Source organism: Leptidea sinapis, chromosome 32 (assembly GCF_905404315.1).
Source record: "Leptidea sinapis chromosome 32, ilLepSina1.1, whole genome shotgun sequence".
Lineage (NCBI taxonomy): Eukaryota > Metazoa > Arthropoda > Insecta > Lepidoptera > Pieridae > Leptidea > Leptidea sinapis.
Window position 1 is genome coordinate 4,358,969 of NC_066296.1, and position 21,446 is coordinate 4,380,414.

General features: G+C 37.5%; 1 protein-coding gene across 1 annotated transcript; it reads left to right on the forward strand.

The window, feature by feature from the left end:
- Positions 1-3,153: 3,153 nt before the first annotated feature.
- Positions 3,154-20,168, forward strand: LOC126974371 (SPARC). Its single transcript, XM_050821839.1, has 9 exons — positions 3,154-3,317; positions 12,909-12,988; positions 14,414-14,602; positions 16,123-16,201; positions 16,790-16,905; positions 17,723-17,869; positions 18,310-18,512; positions 18,970-19,117; positions 19,602-20,168. The coding sequence occupies exons 2-9, from the start codon at positions 12,926-12,928 to the stop codon at positions 19,647-19,649; spliced, it is 993 nt and encodes a 330-aa protein (XP_050677796.1). The 5' UTR covers positions 3,154-3,317; positions 12,909-12,925; the 3' UTR covers positions 19,650-20,168.
- The last annotated feature ends 1,278 nt before the right edge of the window (positions 20,169-21,446 follow it).

Below are 21,446 nucleotides of genomic sequence, written 5' to 3' on the forward strand. Positions count from 1 at the left end.
TGATTCGAGCTGTTACGTGGGCGTGCCAGACCAAAGATGACAACAATGCTCCATATGTGGCCGGACCTACGCTTTGTAGGGCGCCGGCTTTAAGTATTGCCGTGCTCTATTTATGACACCCGAAGATGACCGCGAAATTGGCAATCGCTCGAGATTTCGAGACCTTTATCCGATACTAGGCGAGGCTTGCGAACAAATCGTTTTTTTTAGTGGTAAACGCCGAAACTAGAGTCGTCCTGGGGGTTAAATTGGATAAAGTTCAATTCCTTCTCAAGAGAGGACTCGATGTAAGTCACAAGTTTCTCCCGGCACTGGTCGACGACTTCTCGAGAGAGACCTGCATGGCCCGTGTATACGGCATCACCAGTGCTGTTGCCTGCATAGCAATGTATGTTGGAGGTGTCCAACATATCATTGATATGCAGAAGCAACAGTGTGGGAGATAGTACACAGCTTTGGGGCACTCCAGCGTTCACGGGCTTCGGGTTCGAGCAATAACCGTCGACATCGACTTGTATGCTGCGCCCACTGAGGAAGCTCTCGGGAAGCCCAAATGATGGAAGTTTTGAGAGAAGCGCCTTATGCCATACATGATGAAAGGCCGTCGCAATATCCAGGCTAACTGCCAGCCCTTCTCCCTGGCTTTCGACAGCCGCCGCTATGTATTAGGTATACGAGAAGGTCGCCTGCCGGCCAACCACGGCGAAAGCCGTACTGTCGGTCATTAATCAACCGGTAACCCTCTAGATATACCAAGAGTTAGCGGTTAATTATGCTTCTCTATTCTCGAAGACTTTGGAGAACAATTTTCGACTTAACGCCCGGTAGTCCAACTGCCAGCATTAAACGTCCTATAACTCAAAAAGTATGGACATTAGAAAAAAAAGATTTCAATAAAAGTTGTAGAGAATAAACTGATCTATTAAAATAAATTGATGCATTATTTTTATTTATCCAATATTTTAAGAGTTATCGGCTGACATAGAAAAAACCGGTTCAATGAATGGGCTATTTATATCGTAAATAGTTAGTCTTACAAAAACATTCACAGGAAATAAAAGATGAGTATAAATTTTATTTTCTACTATAATGGTTTTCATATCTTTTGCACTTAAGTGCATAATTTCTGAGATATCAGCCAAAAACTTTTTTTTCAAGAGCTCCACCTGGATCTGGCAGTATTTTGTGATTTTATGCTCAGTAAGTGACCCTAACCTAACACTAAAAATTGGGTCGAAAATTTAAAGCGAGGTTAAATTCTATTTTTAGTGGCCTACTTGATTTAAACCGCTTTTGTTGGGATTTTATTTCCTAGAACTGTCCCGAGTTAAGTTGACGGAATTATATATTACCTACTCCTTTATTAACTCTCTGACGGTAAGAGCCTTGATGAAATCGTAACAGCCAATAATGATCATTTGCAGTTAGTAACATAATATTTTTTATTTTTTCAATTTTATTAATATGTAGGTTCATTGCAATTAATGCCTATACTTTTGCAACATTATCTCAGATAATTTACACAGCAATTGTGTTATGAAATTTTTGTGTGATAAAGGTACATTTACATTATACTAGCTTTTACCCGCGACTTCGTCCGCGTGCAATAATATACTTGCTTTGCAAATAATACAGAAAAACTGCTGTGGTTAATACATTATTATAAGCTTCAAACTATAGAACTTTCTTCCCCCTTTTATCCCCACACAGGTGTAAATTTTAAAAACGCTATAACAAATATTTATTTATTTCTTATCAAGTGCCCTGAATACAAAGTTTCATGGTGTTATCTTTGATAGTTACGAAATTCCATCAAAGTTTGGCCCAAGGTCTCGTCTATCTCTGTAATTTCATCAAAACAGGTTTAGTGGTTTAGGCGTGAAAGCGTAACAAACAAACCTACATTCACATTTATAATATTAGTAATTTATAACATAAATGACTTTCTTAATTATACGACAAACTAGGTGACCGCTCTCAGGCTGTGCAAAAATAATATACATATTATTGTAAGATATCGCTGTAGCATATTGTAACGAAATTAAAAAAAAAACCCGTTTCTTGCGCCCGTTCTGCTCAGGTTTGAGGCGTAGTTTTTCGAACGGGTGGTAATTTTTGAAGTTCAATAAGTGATTTTAAATTCCTAATGAAAATAGAAAGATTTAATAAAGTGAGAATGTTTACAACTTAGACCATTTTTACTTCTACATAGACTATGACAGCTGTGAAAAAGGGGGGGAAAATTGAGTTTAGAACTAACTTCTATTTTGCGTAGTTCACGCACAGTAACACAAAGGGTCAGGCAAATAAATAAACTATTAGGTATTCCTGGCCTGTTTTTATCGGTTGTCTAACAGCAAGAGACTATCTAGGCGTATAAATTCTCTCTAAGGTTTACAAGATGTTGGTTATCGCGGCCGCTGAGCAGTGAACACGTTATATTGTCTGCTCTATTCCGGAATAACGTTATGGTACCCACGTGGCATCTGCTCCGTAGTCGATAGCGCCCACAGAGTACCTACATTAATAATAATAATAACTTTATTTTCTCACCAACAACCAAAATTACAATACAACGAAAGCTTAAAAAAAATACAGGGGATACAAAGGTTTTGGTCATGGATCGCTGGTGTCTGTGGTAGGTAATAAAATACCTGTATTACTGGTCACCAGGATTCTACTTAACACAGTGACTAAAAAGCTCTAAAAATCAAAGGATAGAGGTAAATTTGTATATTGTGTACATTATATTATTGGCAGCGCGTATTAGTCCGGTCAATTTAGACATTTGAAGTTACATTAAGTCCCAACAAGCTGTCAGTGAAATTGTTCAAAACATAATTATAAACAATCTTTAAAAGTGGGGAATCAGACAAAAATTGTAGATCATAAAATTATCTATAAAAAATGTATCAATACTTTTTTTCTTACGAGCCACCGTTTCTGAGATATAACGATTCAAAAAGTTGATATCGTCATAATATGCACACGTTTCCACGCCACCAATGATACAACTACGATAACGACTTCACTAATTTTCAGCTTTTTGGACTTTGTGTAACTTCACTCTCATTTTTTGCTCTAAATTGACCGGACTATATGCCGTATACTATATTATTATACTTGTTGACGAGCCAGTGGTCGCTTCTCGCTGCACACGCCATAGCCATACACCACACAGTATCTACCGGCCAGCGGCGGCACCAGTTGCCAACTCGCCAGTCCCCACTCGCCAGCAGACAACGCTCATCGTCTGCCGTGCTCCAGAGTGTGCAGTGTTCCCGGCAGCAACTACATAACTATTTGAGGAAACAAATGTGAGTTAACACTTTTATTTAATTTTTATACAGATACGCTTCCACGTAATGAGAGTTTTAATTTTATGAAGTCATAGTATTGTAAATATAGTTATTAGATTTGTTTTGTTTGAATAATAAAAAGTTTTAGTCAGCATACAGATACTAATAAATTTTTTATGCCTTGCAATCATCAAGGATCAAGTTACAAATTTATAATACTACTAACTGGTGCCCGCGACTTCGTCAGCGTAGATAACGGGTTTTTAAAGAAACTAAGCAAGTTTGAAATTGATGATTATCTCATGTCCTATTCCAGTTTCGGTTCCCGTTTTCGCACCCGTTCCCAACATTTTATATGAATCTTATTTCGAAGAAGATTGCTATGGCAAACTAAACCTACTATTGGTATAGTTATAGCTCATCGACGTGAAAATCAGTTTTACAAATCACGCGGGAACCTTGCGGGGATTTTCTATCGCTATAGTCTATCGTTGTATAAAATTTCATCAAAATCGGTTCAATAGCTCCGGTGTAAAAGTGTAATAAATATACTTACATTCATATTTATAATAATATACCAGAAATTGTCATTCATCATGTTCAAATCATGAAAAAAAATATTAATTAATATTTAAGTAACAACAAAGTCTCAAATCAAACAACTCATACAAAAATAGATTTTTTATGACAATAATACGAGTAGTATACATAATATATAAAATATATATCTAATATATTGGGTTCCAGTGGGAGGCTCCTTTTTACAGGAAGCCGGCTAGATTATGGGTACCACAACGGCCCTTATTTCTGCCGTGAAGCAGTAATGTGTATACATTACTGTGTTTCGGTCTGAAGGGCGCCGTAGCTAGTGAAATTACTGGGCAAATGAGACCTATGATCTTATGTCTCAAGGTGACAATCGCAATTGTAGTGCCGCTCAGAATTTTTGGGTTTCTCGAGAATCCTGAGCGGCACTGCATTGTAATGGGCATGGCGTATCAATTATCATCAGCTGAACGTCCTGTTCGTCTCGTCCCTTATTATCATAAAAAAAATCTCGTGTTCAATGATAAGAGTGACCCACCCCTAAATATTTTTTTTATTTTTATTTTATTTTATTATGATTCAGCATTGAAAAATACACACAACTTCAAATTTTCGCCCTTCTACGATCTACAACGATTTTTGTATCGCGATTTTTATATTATTATGTTCCATTCACAAATCCACATATAAGGGTTGCAAGATGGCAATCGAATTCATTAATTGAAGTACCTACGGTATATTTAGAATAACTTCATAAATATATTTTATGCAGTAACGCTGTTTACTAGCTACTACGAGCTGGTACCCCGCAACTTCGTCCGGTAACACATAGAACTGAGCACATAGTAGCCATATTTCAAATAATTTTTAAAATAAAAGAACACTTATAACGTAATATTATGCTGTCGCGACAATTTTTGTAAATAATGACGTGTTCTGCATTATTACATTATTTTATCCTGTCATCAATACTATTCGCAAATCGTAGCGCACGCGATGTAAGAATATTGTAGGTATTTTTTCTATACATTGGGTTACATTATAGGAGATTAAGTTTAGATCCCTAATTGTTTTAAAAATATGATATTATAGCCTATGTCACAAGGGGGATAGTGTAGCTTTCAAACATTGAACGAATTTTTCAAATCGGTTCAGTAGTACCGGAGCCGGTTCCATTCGTTGAAAACAAACAAACAAATATCTTCTATTACGAGTATATTATATAGGTATCATATTTCAGGTCATTTTGTCCCATAATAAGCTTAATCTGATTCTGATAAAAAATTGTTTTTCTAGTTTACCAAAACTACTATATGTGGTGTCTAAAAAAAAGAAACAAAATAAAAACCCACTCTCAAGGTACATGCCTGATGCCTGCAGCACCTCAGTAGTTTCATAATGGTATGTATCATTATACTGGACTCTAGTCCTTCTTAATGCGTTTAACGTAAACGTTACCGTTAGCTGACAGGTGTCACATGCCTTAGCAGTAAGTTTTGAAAAGTGTGTTCTTTACATTCCGACTGCACGCAAGCATATTTCCTCTGGCAGCGAGGGTCCTTCGTTCTCGCTCGATATCTTCGTCAACTGCAGCCGATCCGTCAGCTGGTGTCCAAAGTATTTGAACTACTGAACAACGTTAGTAACATAATTAAAATAATAACATAATAATAATTCTCAAATGCCTCGGCTTTCGCTGCCACAGTCCAGACTAGACTAATGCATTCTCTCCTAAGCAGACTCAAGTTACCCTGGAGTTGTTAGCTTGGAGCACTCTTTCGCCTCAAAGGCTGCCGGTCTTCGCATCTTTAAGATTTGGGAATGGAGCGACCATATGCTATTAAATAAAAAATGTTATTGTACGATTTTACATTGTAACCATATTTTTGTAAGAAAAAAGAAGCCCATTGAGTGTTTTGCGCCCGTTCTTCTCCAGGTCTGAGGCATACCTTGTAGAATGGTTGGTAGTTTTTGACTTTCAATAAGTGATATTATATCCTATTTAGAATAAAAATATTTGAATTTGAATTTGAACCACTGGTATGCACGGGCGGTGCTCCTTCCGTTTGCCAGATATTTTATGGGTTACAATATTTCATTTGTCAAATATGTTTTATTAAATGATGTTATTTGTAATGTAGTAAGTAGTAACAAGAGTTATATTACTATTGGTGTGTGCCACACGTGGCGTATGCTCTGTCCGCAACCTACTCATCGCGTCGTCATTTAGTTTACAGCATATAGATATAAACAAAATGGAATACAGTTACACTGTTCTCTGAAACAAACGTTTGTTGTTGTTTCGTCAGCGATCCGTTTGATGTTCGAATTACAGCTACCGAGTGCCGCCCCTCCGTCCTCCTGATAATATTATTGTAAAATATAAATACTTCGTGCACCAGTTCATGAATTTGTAATTTATTAAAGTGCTGGTTAATGCAGCCGTTGCCTGTACAGAAGTATTCCACGTGTTGTTCGTGTCGCATTGCGGTGTAAGGTCAAGGTTAAGGTAACTAGGACCGCTGTTTACTGAGTAGCCTCTCTTTTTTTTTTGGAGACTAAAATGCTCCTCTATGCTGTCAGCCCTTAAGGCTTTTACATAAGTCGTGGGCGTCTCTTAAGGAGACTCGAACCTCGGACCGGCTGTGTGCTTATGGGAAGGACAGAAGATCGCTTACCATCTAATATGATCTGGTAGTCCGATGGACTTTTGATAAAGGTGGTAGCACACTCGCCGTTGAGTATGGTTATGTTTTGTGTAATGTTTGTTTGTATGTATGTAAGTAGGTGTATGTATGTACTTTTCTAGCTCGGATACCTACCATACATACACGCCGCAGTATGAGCACCAGGCATAAAGGAATATTAATATCAGTCGTCCCCCCTCCTGCAGTTTCGGCGTCACCCGATGACGCAGTCATTCCAGTTAAAAACTTTAAAACTATCATAATAATAAAATATGTGTCGCAGTTTTATATAATGAGACTGTTTATCAATTATGAGCCGATGTGACACAAAAACTGAATGTTTATTATATTTTATCTTGCCGAGTAGCGCGGGGTCGCCGCTATCTGGTCGACCCGACAGGCCGATATCCAGCTTCCGTCAGCGACACAACTTGCGAAATATAGCAAGCTTAATAACTGTGAACTATATGGGACGTAAAATCTTCTCGTCCCAAATATCACAGTGTCTAAAGACGAAGGTTTTCAACCAGTGTGTGTTGCCAGTGATAACTTACGGTACGCAGACGGTCGCTAACTATGGGCAATAGCTCTCTATTGCCTTCTGGCTATGCTCGGAGTTTCCCTGCGAGATCGAAACAGAAATGAGGAGATCCGTAGGAGAACCAAAGATACCGACACAGTCCAAATGATTGCGAAACTGAAGGTTGATGATGATGATGTTCTTCGTCTGCGAGGGAGTTACCAGAGGTACTAACGGACTTACCCGAAGTACCTCTCCAATGCGTAGAGCGAGATGGCCCTACAGTAGTGATTCCCTGGTGACGCGTGTGTCTGGTTTCGCCATCACTAATGGCTACTCCAGACGGGCGACGCCTACACGCCGTTACAACATTATAGATACTAAATTCTAACAATATTACTAATGGTGATGGTAATAATGGACAAATAAAATCACTTACTGGTTAATAGTTTTACAGCTACACAAATAAAAATTCAAAACAAAATTTATAAACTATAACTCAGTTGATAAACTTGGATACTTTGTTCAAGTCTCACGTTGTGGCTTCACTACAGGATCTACTTTACAGTTGATAACCTCCTCAACCCCAATATTTGCATATTAGGAAATTGACGTCGCTAAAGATGTCGCTCTTGCAAACCTTAGCAATATGTTATGCATAAAAAATTTATCAACGATACGTCACTCGAACGGTTGACTTAGTTGGAAGATATCCATAAATAAATTTAATTTTGATAAAGCGATTATTTTGTAATCCTTGCATTTTATTAATTTTTAACCGACTTTAAAAAAGGAGGAGGTTCTCAATTCGTCCGTATTGTTTTTATGTTTGTTACCTCAAAACTTTCGACTGGGTGAACCGATTCTTATAGTTCTTTTTCTTTTATTTGAAAGCTGGTGCTTCCCGTGTGGTCCCATTGTAATTTGGTCCAGATCTGACAATGGCACCCATGAGAAAAATCATAAAAGTCTTAAATTTCCTATACATACGAATAGCAAATTGAATGATAAATTTACGAGTAACAATATCGTGCCAACCGATTTCGATGATTATTTTTTATTGGAAAGGATATACTTCAAAGATAGTTTGGTGAGAGTTTGGTTAAGTTCTGATTACGGAATCAATGGCAAAGTAACGAAACTCTCCAATTAAGCGATTACGTTCATTGCTGCATTGAAAAATTTAGTATATCTACACATATTTAGACAAGTTGTTAGTTAGTGTACTTCAAATTCACTAAAAATCAAAAAATAAAAGAATTTTTAACAAAAAAACAACAGACTTCAAAAACACTATTCCAAAACTATAGATATAATATGCACTAAAAAGTATAAAAAAATTGCGTATTTTTATACAATCTAATTCTAGTTACGATTACTGTAATTTTTGGAGTCGGTGTCATCCAAGATAAGCATGTAACTACATACATAGTTATAGGTCAGATGTGCTTGAGTCGTGAGGAGGTGAGAGGCGAGAGCAGGTCGCGGCGCATGGACACCGATTCCAAAAATTACAATAATCGTAACTAGAATTAGATTGTATAAAAATACGCAATTATTTTTATACTTTTTAGTGCATATTATATCTATTGTTTTGGAATAGTGTTTTTGAAGTCGGTTGTTTTTTTGTTAATTTTTTTTTTTATGAATTCGTCAAAGAAGAAGTTCAGTCAAAAAAATAATGTCACAGCAAAACTATTATACTGTCCGTCATTATTTATCTCATATAAAATATTCATACAGAAATTAAAATTAAATAAATATAATTAAGGGCTACGATCGAAATAAAAACTAAAGTATCTCTAATTTTATTAAAGTTTTGGAGGCATACATTGTGACACGAGATTTTTTATTTAAATAATAAGATTATTTTACGTATGTTATTTGCTGATGAAGTTTGGGCTGGGCGTATTATGGTCATCATATTACAGTGTATCCATTGGCTGGGTCACGGATCTAATTAACATCAAGATCCCCACGAGTAACTAAATTATTTGTTTATGATCGGACTAACATATTATTAAATTACTGGTCAAATGAGAATTAAAATCTTATGTGTCAAAGTGACGAGTGCAATTATTGTAGTTCCGCTGAGAATTATTGGGTTTTTCAAGAATCCATACACTGCATTGTAATGGGCAGTGCGTATTACCACCAGAGCTTAACGTCCCTTATTTTCATAAAAAAAATGCGACCTGGCCATAGCGACACTCGAGTCGGATGACACCAGAGTCACGCCGGCTGACGGTTCAGCCACCTCGCTTGTGTCACCGGCCCCCGACTTGGCGAGCGCAAGCTGTGATCATAAACCTAAATATTGCTCGTTCGCAGAATTGAAATAGGTTACCGCTGCTACAACAAACTATACTTAGTCTGGCCATAAATACTGTTACAATTAAAATCATCAAAATATTACATTCGAATTTGGAATCTGTCATTTTTATATTATGATTGTTCATTGAGTTTTCTCATTTTGGCGCCAATACTTAATATTGTACAATATACAATTGTACAATATTTTGCGGTAATAAAATGGTGGGGTGATAAAGAGAACCGAATCGTTGTGATTGAATCACACAAAGTAGGTATGGAGCAAAATGCAATATTTTAACTCTCTTGATAACTGGCCTCAACGTTTAAAGGACTGTATTGCAGCTAATGGAGACCACTTCGAATAAGCTTTTTAAATTTTAAATTTATGTATAAACACACTGTAAAAATAATAAATGTTATTTACAATAGAATTTTTATTCAGTATTTAATGCAAGACTTGGTATTAGTACCCGCTACAATAGGTATATGTAACAATAATATGTCGTATTATCTGACTCCAACCTCATGCTATGCATGCCGCGATTATTGCAACTTACATTTTGAATAATAATTGTGAACTTTGATTAGTTGAGTGGGGCTGATCACGTTAGATTGATAAGTGCGTGATAGCCTTATATTAGTGACCTACTTTAACAATTTAGCGTCACCCGGCGGGTTGTAAGCGATCGTAGCCGAAAGAAACAGTGAGGTAATCGTTTATTTAGGTCAATATAAACAAATGGAGTTGTGTCGTTACTCTCAATCAATTGATGCGCAATCGTGTTGCATGCTGACTGTACTCCGTAGTACTAACAGGCGCAGGCGGCGCGCCACAGATTAATAGTAACAGTAGTATTGAAGGGGTTGGTAATTTAAACGCACTTGAAATTCATATATCTGTATTTTACACTTTCCACTTATAACTTAATACAATTTGGGCAGCGTTACCCCTCACAATTAACAATGTGTAATGTTCTCTCGAAAAAAAAAAATTTCAAATTCCAAATTTCTATATTTGATCTTAAAGTATATATACAAAATTACTTAAGTCTACTTATTAAAGCAATTTACAATTAAGCCTTATATATGTAGGTATCAGAAAACTTATATCTACAACCCTATCTACGTATTGAGGGATAAAACTTTATTACTTTAAAAAAAACTAATACATGAGGTTTGTGGGGGGGGGGGGGGGGGGAATCCAGGAAACTGGGAAAACCTGGCTATTTGCTATTGATATAACGTAATATTAATCGAAACCTATCACTTAACCTAACTTGAGACTAATGACTAGAACTTAAAAGTAACTTAAAAACTAAGGTAAATAAATACATAGATATGTATACATACATATATAATATATAAATATAAGGGGGGTGTGGGGAGGGGGGGGGGGATCTTGGGAAAGGGAAGGAGGGAGAGGGAATGTTCCCTCGAAAAAAAAAAAAAAATCAAATTCAAGATTTCTATATTTGGTATTAAATACATTTTACACAATTACTTAAATCTACTTATTAAAGCAATTTACAATTAAGCCTTATATATGTAGGTATCAGAAAAACTTATTTCTACAACCCTATCTACGTATTGAGGGATAAAACTTTATTATGCTTAAAAACTAATACATGAGGTTTGTGGGGGGGGGGAATCCAGGAAACTGGGAAAACCTGGCTATTTGCTATTGATATAACGTAATATTAATCGTAACCTATCACTTAACCTAACTTAAGACTAATGACTAGAACTTAAAACTAACTTAAAAACTAGGTAAATAAATACATAGATATGTATACATACATATATAACATAAATATAAGGGGGGGGGGGGAGGGGGGGGATCTTGGGAAAGGGAAGGAGGGATGTTCTCTCGAACTGAGCGCTCTGGCTTTTAAAGGGCACGACCGTCACAGTGATTATGCTACCAACTGTTAGTTGGCACTACTGTAGTGCCAACTAACTTATACGAATCAAGTTAACCAAAGATCAATATACTATTTTAGTTATTTCTAAAATAATAGTTATAATTATATAAAACAGTACCTAGTAACAAAGTAAGTCGTTAAATAAATGTTATAATTAATTGGATTGTCTTATCTATTCAATCATATATCGTGAACTTAAAATGTCAAATAATGTCAAATGTCTTATAACAGTTCATGATTTTGGTACGAAGCGCTTGTAAACACATCAAGCTGACAGTAGTTTGACTGACTTACCTTTTCAGAAAATTTAATGCACGTTCACAAAAATTGTCACCTATGCTAGTGTGTGTGCGGTTACGGGGTATACCAGTTACACAATTTTTTCTCCCTTAAATAATCATATATCCACAAATACTTTTATAGTATTGTTTTAACACCTTTTCACGACGCACGACGGCGTTTTTAAAATATTTTATTGCGACGCAAACTGATCTGTCACAGCCGATCGGCTTGTATTAGTGTAAGTGTATGCGTGGGGCTATGTATTTACACGTTTACCGGCTTGTTTTTGGTGCCACAATGTTATGTAAGGTAGACACGGAGTCCTTCTTTTTTTACTCGTCCGTGTGTTAGAATATAATGTTTTCAGATTTCGTCTAAATAATTATTATTTTAAGGATTAACCCATATAAATATTATCATAATGTAAGTGCAATTTTATGCCACGATGGTTCTCTTTCTGAGTAGACTCTATCTAATATTTAAAGTTTAAAATTAATTTCAAATTTAACTGGCGAAAATAATAGTTAACTACTAGCTGACCCGACACACGTTGTTCTGTAGATAATACATAAATAACTGTTTTTTTTTTTTAATTTTATTATTTCTTAATGGGAGGCTCCTTTGCACAGGATGCCGGCTAGATTATGGGTACCACAACGGCGCCTTTTTCAGCCGTGAAACAGTAATGTGTAAGCATACTGTGTTTTGGTGTGAAGGGCGCCGTAGCTATAATAGTGAAATTATTAGGCAAGTGAGACTTAACATCTTATGTCTCAAGGTGACGAGCGCAGTTGTAGTACCGCTCAGAATCTTTGGGGTTTTCAAGAATCCTGATCGGCACGGCACTGTAATGGGCAGGGCGTATCAATTACCATCAGCTGAACGTCCTGCTCGTCTCGTCCCTTATTTTCATTTAAAAAAAAAGTAAAATATGGTAAATTGCTGCCAAACCGTGCGTCAATAAATTCTCTAATAGAAAATATGTCCATATAAAACAAATATTCGAAATAAAAATAATTATGGGTCCCAAATCGAAAAAAATAACTATCCTATCTCTCAAGTTGGACTAAACTACACTCCATGAAATAATCCTCATTAAAATCAGTTCATTAGTTTAGAAGTTCACTGAAAACAAACATCAGGACACTGGATTTATATATATTAAAAAGATAAAGTTACTAAAATTAAGGAGAATTTTACTCTTCAGCTTGCGCGTTAGTTTTATTTATACTTTCACTAAAGATTGATGGGCTATTTCTGCTATCTCAAAATATTGAGCTCACAAAAATATCAATATTATGAAAAAAAATATATTAATATTTTCATCTTTTTTAAATAGTGTACTCGGCAATCAGCATGAAGTGTGGTGTGGTGGCTATGGTGGCGCTGCTGGCGCTGGCAGGCTGCACCGAGGGCGCGGTGAGTCCCCATTGTTTATGGCGTGAATAGAAAAATAAAAATGAAGACTAGGCTGTATGAGCTTTTGACCCCTTTGCCTGTCCAGATGGACGAACAGTACCAAAAAAAATGTTTATGACGTTCTACTCTCTATGAGCAGCTCTACTGAATAAGTTTGATATGCAAAGAGGATGTAAATACTACGTAATGATGCAATTTTGCATTTTAATCTTCTGCACTTTTGCTGCAAAGCTTTTAATTTCTGAAACGTTATGAAGAGTTTTGCGTAGGTTAGAAAAGTTGAGCCAGTGCTAAACAGCTCAACTGATTGTTACTTCTACAGGCTTGATAATTACTTACTCCGAGTGACGTAATAAGAGGTGGGACTGCCTAACTCTAAATTGAAATTTAGTTTAGTATGAAACGTGCTGTCATTTGACATAAGTTTGAAATAGTAAATACAATATGGCGACGAAGTATAATCCGGCTAAGTTTAAAAGCGAACAGTTGCTTATTGATTTTGGCTCCATTTTTTACAAGATCATAGCCGTCATCTGTCAGTATATCAATGACTGCACGTTTCATACAATCTAGTGTATTTTTTTTCTTAGAGAGTTTCGGCAGGCTGATGATATGCCCAATCACTAGAACTTGAGAGGAAGAAGGCGATTCGATCGAATCACGATTGCGATACCGAATACTTTACAGTAATTTACGGTTTATTTTATGCAGTAGGTATCTAGCACAATGTATATGTATTCCCATTTCCGATGGGCAATGAATTCTAAAATATTTTTTTGCGTGTCTTACTTGGACTGTACAACCTACCGACATATTGTTCTTCCACTTTTGAGCCACGGAAGGTAAGTATTGGTTGAAGTACGTATCGCATATCATTTACAAACAAGGCTTTTTAGGCTTTTCTCCGAGCAATCAATTTTCACCAAGCATATGATTCTTAATTCGTATTGCTGTCGTTTGTCACATACAGCAAGACCTCTATAATCCGAAAACCTCTGTAATCCGAACGCATACTCACTATATACATGAAAGGGCTGGCTAAGTAGACATTCCTTGTCAGAACAAAAGCTTATAAGTACGTAAATTGCGCGACAAAACTTTTTATTAATCATTAAATAGCTCCCGAGAAATTAAAATATTGGATTTCTTTAAGTTTAATAAATGTAACGTTTATTTGATTAAAATATCCTGTAGAGTCCCTGTACTATAATCCGACCGCTCCAGGAACCAGAACAGGGGATTAATTTTCTATGTTCGGATTAAAGCGGTCTCGCTGTCGTTGATGCACAAGTCCCTCAATATCCAGAGCTTTGAAAGAGTACGTGCATGTATGTACAACGACGACACTCAACCCGCCAGCAGTTAGCGTAATAACATTTCTATTTGTATGATACTGAGTCGTAAACGGATGTGTTCACTGTGTAGCGGCGACGTCACCGGCGGCCACGGACCACCACTACGGAGCCCCCGATGCTGGCGGCAGCCCGTCTGTTCCCCGGACACCACGAGCCCGGCGCTGCGCCCCAATCGCCGTCCACCCTCCACCACGAGGACGAGGAGGCCGAGAGGCTGGAGCTCGCGGCCGCCGAGAAACTTGACGAAAAGCGCTACCAGGTAACTAGTGGGGAGCTTCCGTCCGTACCCGCGGCCGGTCATATTTTTTTAATGAATATAATGACGAGCAGGACCTTCAGTTGATGGTAATTGATACGCACTACCCATCACAATGCAGTGTCACTCAGGTTTCTTGAAACACCCAAAAATTCTGGGTGGCACTACAATTGCGCTCGTCACCTTAAGGCATAAGATGTTAAGTCACATTTGCCCAGTAATTTCACTAGCTACGATGGCCTTCAGCACAGTAATGTTTACACATTACTGTTTCACGGCAGTAATAAGAGGTCTAGAGGCATATAGTTATATAGCGTCAAAAATACCTATTCGTATCCCTAGACTAAAATTGTATTATTAGTTGCTCTTGGTTCTAACTTCTTAGAGCCATAAAAGATAAACCGCAACGCTTTTGAAAATTTAATATATTGGTAATTATTTAAATTTAGCTGGCGGCCGCCATTTTTGTTTAGCATACAACGGGAACATTATTTGATTTAATTTTTTTTAGAAAAAAAAAAATTGTTTGTTAGAAATCATAAGATTATATTACAACGTATCCACTATAGTAAAAATAATACAAAGAATTCAGTTACAATATTTTTATTTTGACGCGTTTAGCAAAATAGTCATCATTTCTCGTACAACTCTGAATGAGCGGCGATATCACATCACGAATCTATCGTAAATCACGTTTGTTGTTTAAGCTTAAGTTTAAGTTTTATCTAGCAACCCTAGCAAACCCATAACAAAAACCGCATAATGATACCTCGGCTATTGTAAGCACAAGTGGCTATAGCGTCAAGTGGCCCGAGTCGTGTTTGGCGCCAAAGAGCTCAGCAGGTGGCTTCTGCGGACGCGCGGGATGTGTTGGCATATCAGAGGCGAAATTAATTCTATGTAATATGTGATTAGTGTGGGATATGAAGTGCGCGGATGTAAATCTGAGTTTGACCTAATCTAGTACGGGTTCTTAATTGTACGGAAAATTTGAGCTTTAATGAGAAAAAGTGGCAAGGAACTCATTTATATCTTCAGCATTTTCTAGAAGATTTATACAATCTTTGCTAGATGCATATCAAATACTCTCCGTCTCCAATTATAAGTATGAGTAAGTCAAAAAACGTACAGTTACATCATCCTACACGAATAATAATATGTAAATCGCTCCCCTCGCCGAATCTTAGAGAAGAGAACGACTCGGCTCACGACCCCGCCACAAGCAAATGCTTAAATCAAATCAAAATCAAAAATATTTTATTTCATAGGTAAATTACATTACAATTGAAAAATGTAATTTTTTCATATATAATTTTACATTTTCTCATTCGGAAGGCAGATTTCCTTAGAGAAGAACGAGCTGAACAAACTCTAAGGTTGCTCTTAACAAACTTAAAAATGATATATTATGTTTGCACATATACTTACACGTTGTAATGAGTTACATTCAGCCGGAACAGAAGTCATACTCTTGGTACTGAGTTCCAGACAATGTCGGAGTAACAACAAAATTTATTTTTCAGCAAGCGGAAATGGCCCGAGCGAATGCCCTGCTCAATGAGGTGTCCGGCGAAGATGGTGAAAACGAAGTGCTAATGGACGGTGATTACTTGCGTTATTTCATATTTTACTAGCTTTTATCCGCGACTACGTCCGCCTGGAATACTTAATTTGGGCAGCATTTTTTATTATTTAGGATACTTTTCAAATAATAGACATACAAACTGTTCTAATTCCGCTTTTGGCGGCGCTCTTCTATGTCACTGTGGACAGTCTCTTTAATAGTATTTCCGTGCGAATTTTAATCTCTTATTTTATCCCCATGTAGGTCAAAGTTTCGGAAATCGAACAAATGTATATAAATTACTTCTTATCAAATGCCTCAATACAAAGTTCCCAAGTCCCATGCAGACTTTAATCCCATATTCGCATATCCCATAACCGTTCATGCCCTTTTAAGAAAAAATGGTAGCCTATGTCCTTTTTCAAGCTCAAGTCTATCACTGTACGATAGGTTCAGTGGTTTAACAAACTTACTTTCACATTGATAATATTATTAGTAAGGATTAAGTTTTAGTTCGACCAGTATAACTTTTAGATAGCTGCGGCGCTGGTGATCCCTTTCCACCGGTAGTAAAGCAATATGAATGTTATAATTACAAACTCTAATTAATTAATTGGAATGTGCAGATCCTTGCCTGAAAGTACACTGCAGCGCCGGCCGCGTGTGCGAGATCGACGATCACGGAGAGGCTGTCTGCAACTGCATCAAGGAGTGTCCCTTCGAGACGGACTCCCGAAGAAAGGTGCCCATCTACAAATAACTTCTTTCATAGAGAAATTCCCTTACTAGAACAATTTATTTTATGGAAATGGAAGACAAACGAGCGTATGCGTCACCTGTTGTTAAGTGATCACCGCCGCCCACATTCTTTTGCAACACCAGAGAAATCACAGGAGAGTTGCCCTTAAGGAATGTGTACGCGCTTTTTTGAACCTTTTTTTGGAAGTACCCATATCGTATCGTCTCTACGCAACGCCAAGTGATCCAGCCGTTCACAGAGCAGAGGTTCTTGACAATTCGAGCTGCTCTGCGTTGCACGCGGTCAAATAGATCGAGCTGATACTGGGTTGCGCCAGACCAGAGATGACAGCAATACTCCATATGTGGCCGGACCTGCGATTTGAAGAGCGGTAGAATGTGGGCTTGCTTGAAGTATTGCCGTCCTCTATTTATGACGCCCAGCTTCTTCGAAGCCAATTTGGCGTTGCCCTCCAGATGGCGGCGGATTTGGCATTCACACGATATTTCGAGATCGTTGTTGTTGAAGAGCGGTGATACGGCAAATGGGGGATTTTTAGTATTTGGGGGTTTAGTTAACGCCATACTTGAGTCTTCTGGGGGTTAAATTGGACAAGGTTCAGTTTACCCCATTTCGCGACCTTCTTGAGAGAAGACTCGATAGAAGGCATCACCAGTGCTTTCTGAATTCTATTACAAAGATAGGATGTTACATAATTCAGGGGGATACAAAGTAATGTTGTAGTTTTCTGAGCAGCAGATGCTGGACGTCTTTTGTTGATCATACTATATCATTCAATAATATAATGTTTGTTTATTAGGTCTGCACGCAGAGCAACGAGACGTGGACTTCTGACTGCGAGGTGTACCGGCAGCGGTGCTTGTGCCTGGACAACTCTGAGCTGTGTCGGGGGCCTGAATACCATCATGTACAGATCGAGTACTACGGCGAGTGTCGCGAGATGCCGGTGAGTGGATACGCGGCTCATGTATATGGTTTTTAAACTGGCTTCTGTTTCTCTGTTTGGGTCTCTCTCGTTTCAATAAGACTGGGGTCATTGCAACTTACTTAATACATCTAATGTAGCCACTATAACTGTAGTTCACTGTGAATATTCCTTTGGCTTATTGCCAAAGAGATGCTACGTTGACGCATTAAAGGACTAATTAATCTACATACTCTTGAATCCACGAGGCTCAGAATTTTGTTAAGTGGTAAGAGGTTTTTGTTAAGTGTGGATCCTTTTGTGCTGTAGGATCCTAAAGTTTTCCCTGACAAGAGTTTTTAGGGATATTTAGTGGGTATTACCTGGAGTTATGATCCAGAGTTTAATAGGTTATTGCGATTATACAAGGGTGTTAAGAGTCGATTCACTCACTGCAACCAGACCATATTTTCGCCTTACAGGAGTGCAGTGAAAACGAGATGCTGGACTTCCCGCGACGAATGCGCGATTGGCTGTTCAACATCATGCGAGACTTGGCGGAGCGCAGCGAGCTGACGCCGCACTACCTGAGCATGGAGCGGGAAGCCGAGACAAATCTGACGCGCCGGTGGACCAACGCGGCCATCTGGAAGTGGTGCGACCTCGACGCGCACGACAACGATAGGTGAGGAGAACTGTTACGTTGATCGATGGGGGTAAGCTGAAGAAAATAACAATTGCACACAGTCACAAAGATTAATCGATTGCGCTAAAAGTTTATTCTTTGACATTTTCAACTGATCGTTTAGAAAATATTACCTACTTGCCTCGATTTCAGCTAGTAGGAAAAGAGAATCACTTACTGGTAATATTGAAGAACTATGCAAATTAAATTTGTAACCGAAATTCGCGCCGCTCGGGTTCCGCCCGAGCGCTCTTACCAACTGAGGCAACCGTTCAAGAAGTACTTGTTATATATTTTTGGTTTATTCTTTTATATTGATTGTTCGTACTAATGTGAATCAAAATGATGAGCGCAGGCAGTGGGAGAGGAGACGGTGGAGTGTGTAGATAACATTTTCTCCTACTACTCGGTCACATGACAAAGTAGCAGGTAGGTAACTGTGGCCTCTGTATGGCAGGTTCGTGTCGCGACATGAGCTGTTCCCCATCCGGGCGCCGCTCATGTCCCTGGAGCACTGCATCGCGCCCTTCCTGGACCGCTGCGATGAAGACGACGACCACCGCATCACGCTCGCCGAGTGGGGCAAGTGTCTGCAGCTCGACGAGGTAAGTTTCGCTGTGCTGGCTACGTCACCTATATTCCACTTGAGACCCTCACCTGACCATATCACAGAACAGAAAAAACTAGAAGTGGCTTTATGTCATTTTACTATGGAAATGATGTATGTATGAGCCATACGTAATGTTATTGTTCATTTTTAATTGTACATTTTGCAGACCACAAAAAATTAATAATTGTATTTAAATCGAAAACTTATGATTACCGATTATAAGAAATCCCTCTGTTAACATATTTTTATTGTGGCTATGATTTCTACAGTCCAAAATGGCACAATAAGGCATAAGTATATGTATTTTTTTTAAAGAAAATTATGCTTCACTTTACATCAAATGACTGTTCCCACTTGAGCCTCCAGTAGGTACATTTGTACACAATAGTGGTGACAGGGTCACGCTCACATGCCACTTCCAGTATTTTTTTCTGTTCATTAAACCATACGACAAATAATCCGTTTGTTTGTATTCACAGTTCGAGATGGAGGACCGCTGTGACGAGCTAACTGAGGACGCCGTGTAGACCTGCCGCCAGGACCCCTACTCTTTATCTCTCTCTAGTATGGTCCATTTCGTCAACACTGATTGTCGTCATTAACGCACACTCTCTTATATATACTCTCCCATGCAGGTATTATTACTTCCAGTAATATAATAAAACCTATTATTACTTGCGTTCATATTTCCCTGGTCGGTGCAGTACGAATGTAAATGTTAATGACCAGTACTTCCATGGCAGTGCTGTCCCGTTATGAGTGTGTGTGCGTGACTTAATTATAATAAATAGAATAAATAAAGTCTTAAATATTAATTAATTAAGAATATTTAACGTGCCAAATCATTTAAAAAGAAATAGAGAAATGATTTTTTAACACCTCAGTATATGTAGCTATTATTTTTTATTAATATTTTAATGTTTTTGTAACCCTAACTATAGCTTGATACAAGTATTGGTACTCAACAGAAAACTGCTGTGATTTTCAAAGCAGGCACTTTTAATTATCTGTCAGTTGTATTTCTCAAATAAACAAATAAGTAACAATGGACGTTTTATTTATATATATCACCAACTGTTGGTCGCGACGTCAGTCCCGCCGCTATATAAATACAAAGCTTTTGGGTGATAATATGTATCCTATTTATTATGTTATTCCGATCTCTTGTTAATATTCATACAAGATAAATGCCATCAAAGACATAACTTTAAAAAAAATAAGTCTTGCAGCCCAACTCTTCTAACGGTAAAAGTGTGAGATCTATTATTCAGTCCCAAGTTGAAAAAAATTAAAACAGGTTTTAATTTTTTTCAACAATTTCTTTAGGGGAATTGCAAAATGTTGGGAAAGCTATTACAGTAAAAAAAATACGTTTAAAAAAACCAACTTCAAAAACTGAATAGTATCAAATAACTAAAAATTTAATTCAATACACCTTTACCTTTTATATTAATAAAATACTATTATTTTTAGTGCTACTTAGTGCTACATATTGATAGGTTTTAAGTCAGTAGTCGCGTGGCGAGTGTAGGTCCTACTATTACGTTTGGATTGGCACCGACTTCGAAGCTATCAATATGTAGCACATACAAATAATAGTATTTTATTAATATTAAAGGTAAAGGTGTATTGACTTAAATTTTTAGTTATTTGATACTTTTCAGTTTTTGAAGTGGGTTTTTTTAAACGTAGTTTTTTTTTCTTTTTAGTGTCTGTTCTGTCTGACGCCCTTGCTGCCAATGTGCCAATACTCCAAATAAATAAGATCTACTGTTACATTTACATTTATGTTGCCTCTCGCTAGCTACCTATAATAGGGTAAAGCTAGCCTTTGCGCATTTCCTATTTTAACAACCGATGCATTGCCTTATTTCATAACATACAAGCGTCCTTGTTTGAAATACTAAATATGTATAATACTTATTACAAAGGCAGCAGCGCCAATGCTCTATAATTATGTACAAGTCTAATAAAATTTCATTAGAAATATGTAATAACAAGAGTTTATCCTACATTGCGACGGACAGATGGCCGTAAGGCCCTCGAATGACTACGTGCCGGAAGACGTAGTGTTGGTAGGACGGCCAGAAGATGGACCGACGCGCCGATCTAAGATCGCCGGATTACGTCATGGTGATTTTTGGGGAGGCCAATGTTCAGCAATGGACGTCTTCCGACTGAAATGATGATCTTATCTTAAATGATGAATTACTTACAGGATAATATTTATTAGGTATGTCAATAATTAATAAAATTATTAACTCTTTAATAAATTCTTCGTAGTAGGTACTAAGCGTGTGAATTTTTATAAAATTGGGGGCATC

What these genes read in the sequence shown, in the direction of transcription:
- LOC126974371 (XM_050821839.1), top strand. Translation starts at nt 12,926, where the DNA reads ATGAAGTGTGGTGTGGTGGCTATGGTGGCGCTGCTGGCGCTGGCAGGC. An exon ending in CAGGCTGCACCGAGGGCGCG is followed by an intron (nt 12,989 to 14,413) that starts GTGAGTCCCCAT and finishes TTCACTGTGTAG; the next exon opens with CGGCGACGTCACCGGCGGCC. An exon ending in GACGCGCACGACAACGATAG is followed by an intron (nt 18,513 to 18,969) that starts GTGAGGAGAACT and finishes TCTGTATGGCAG; the next exon opens with GTTCGTGTCGCGACATGAGC.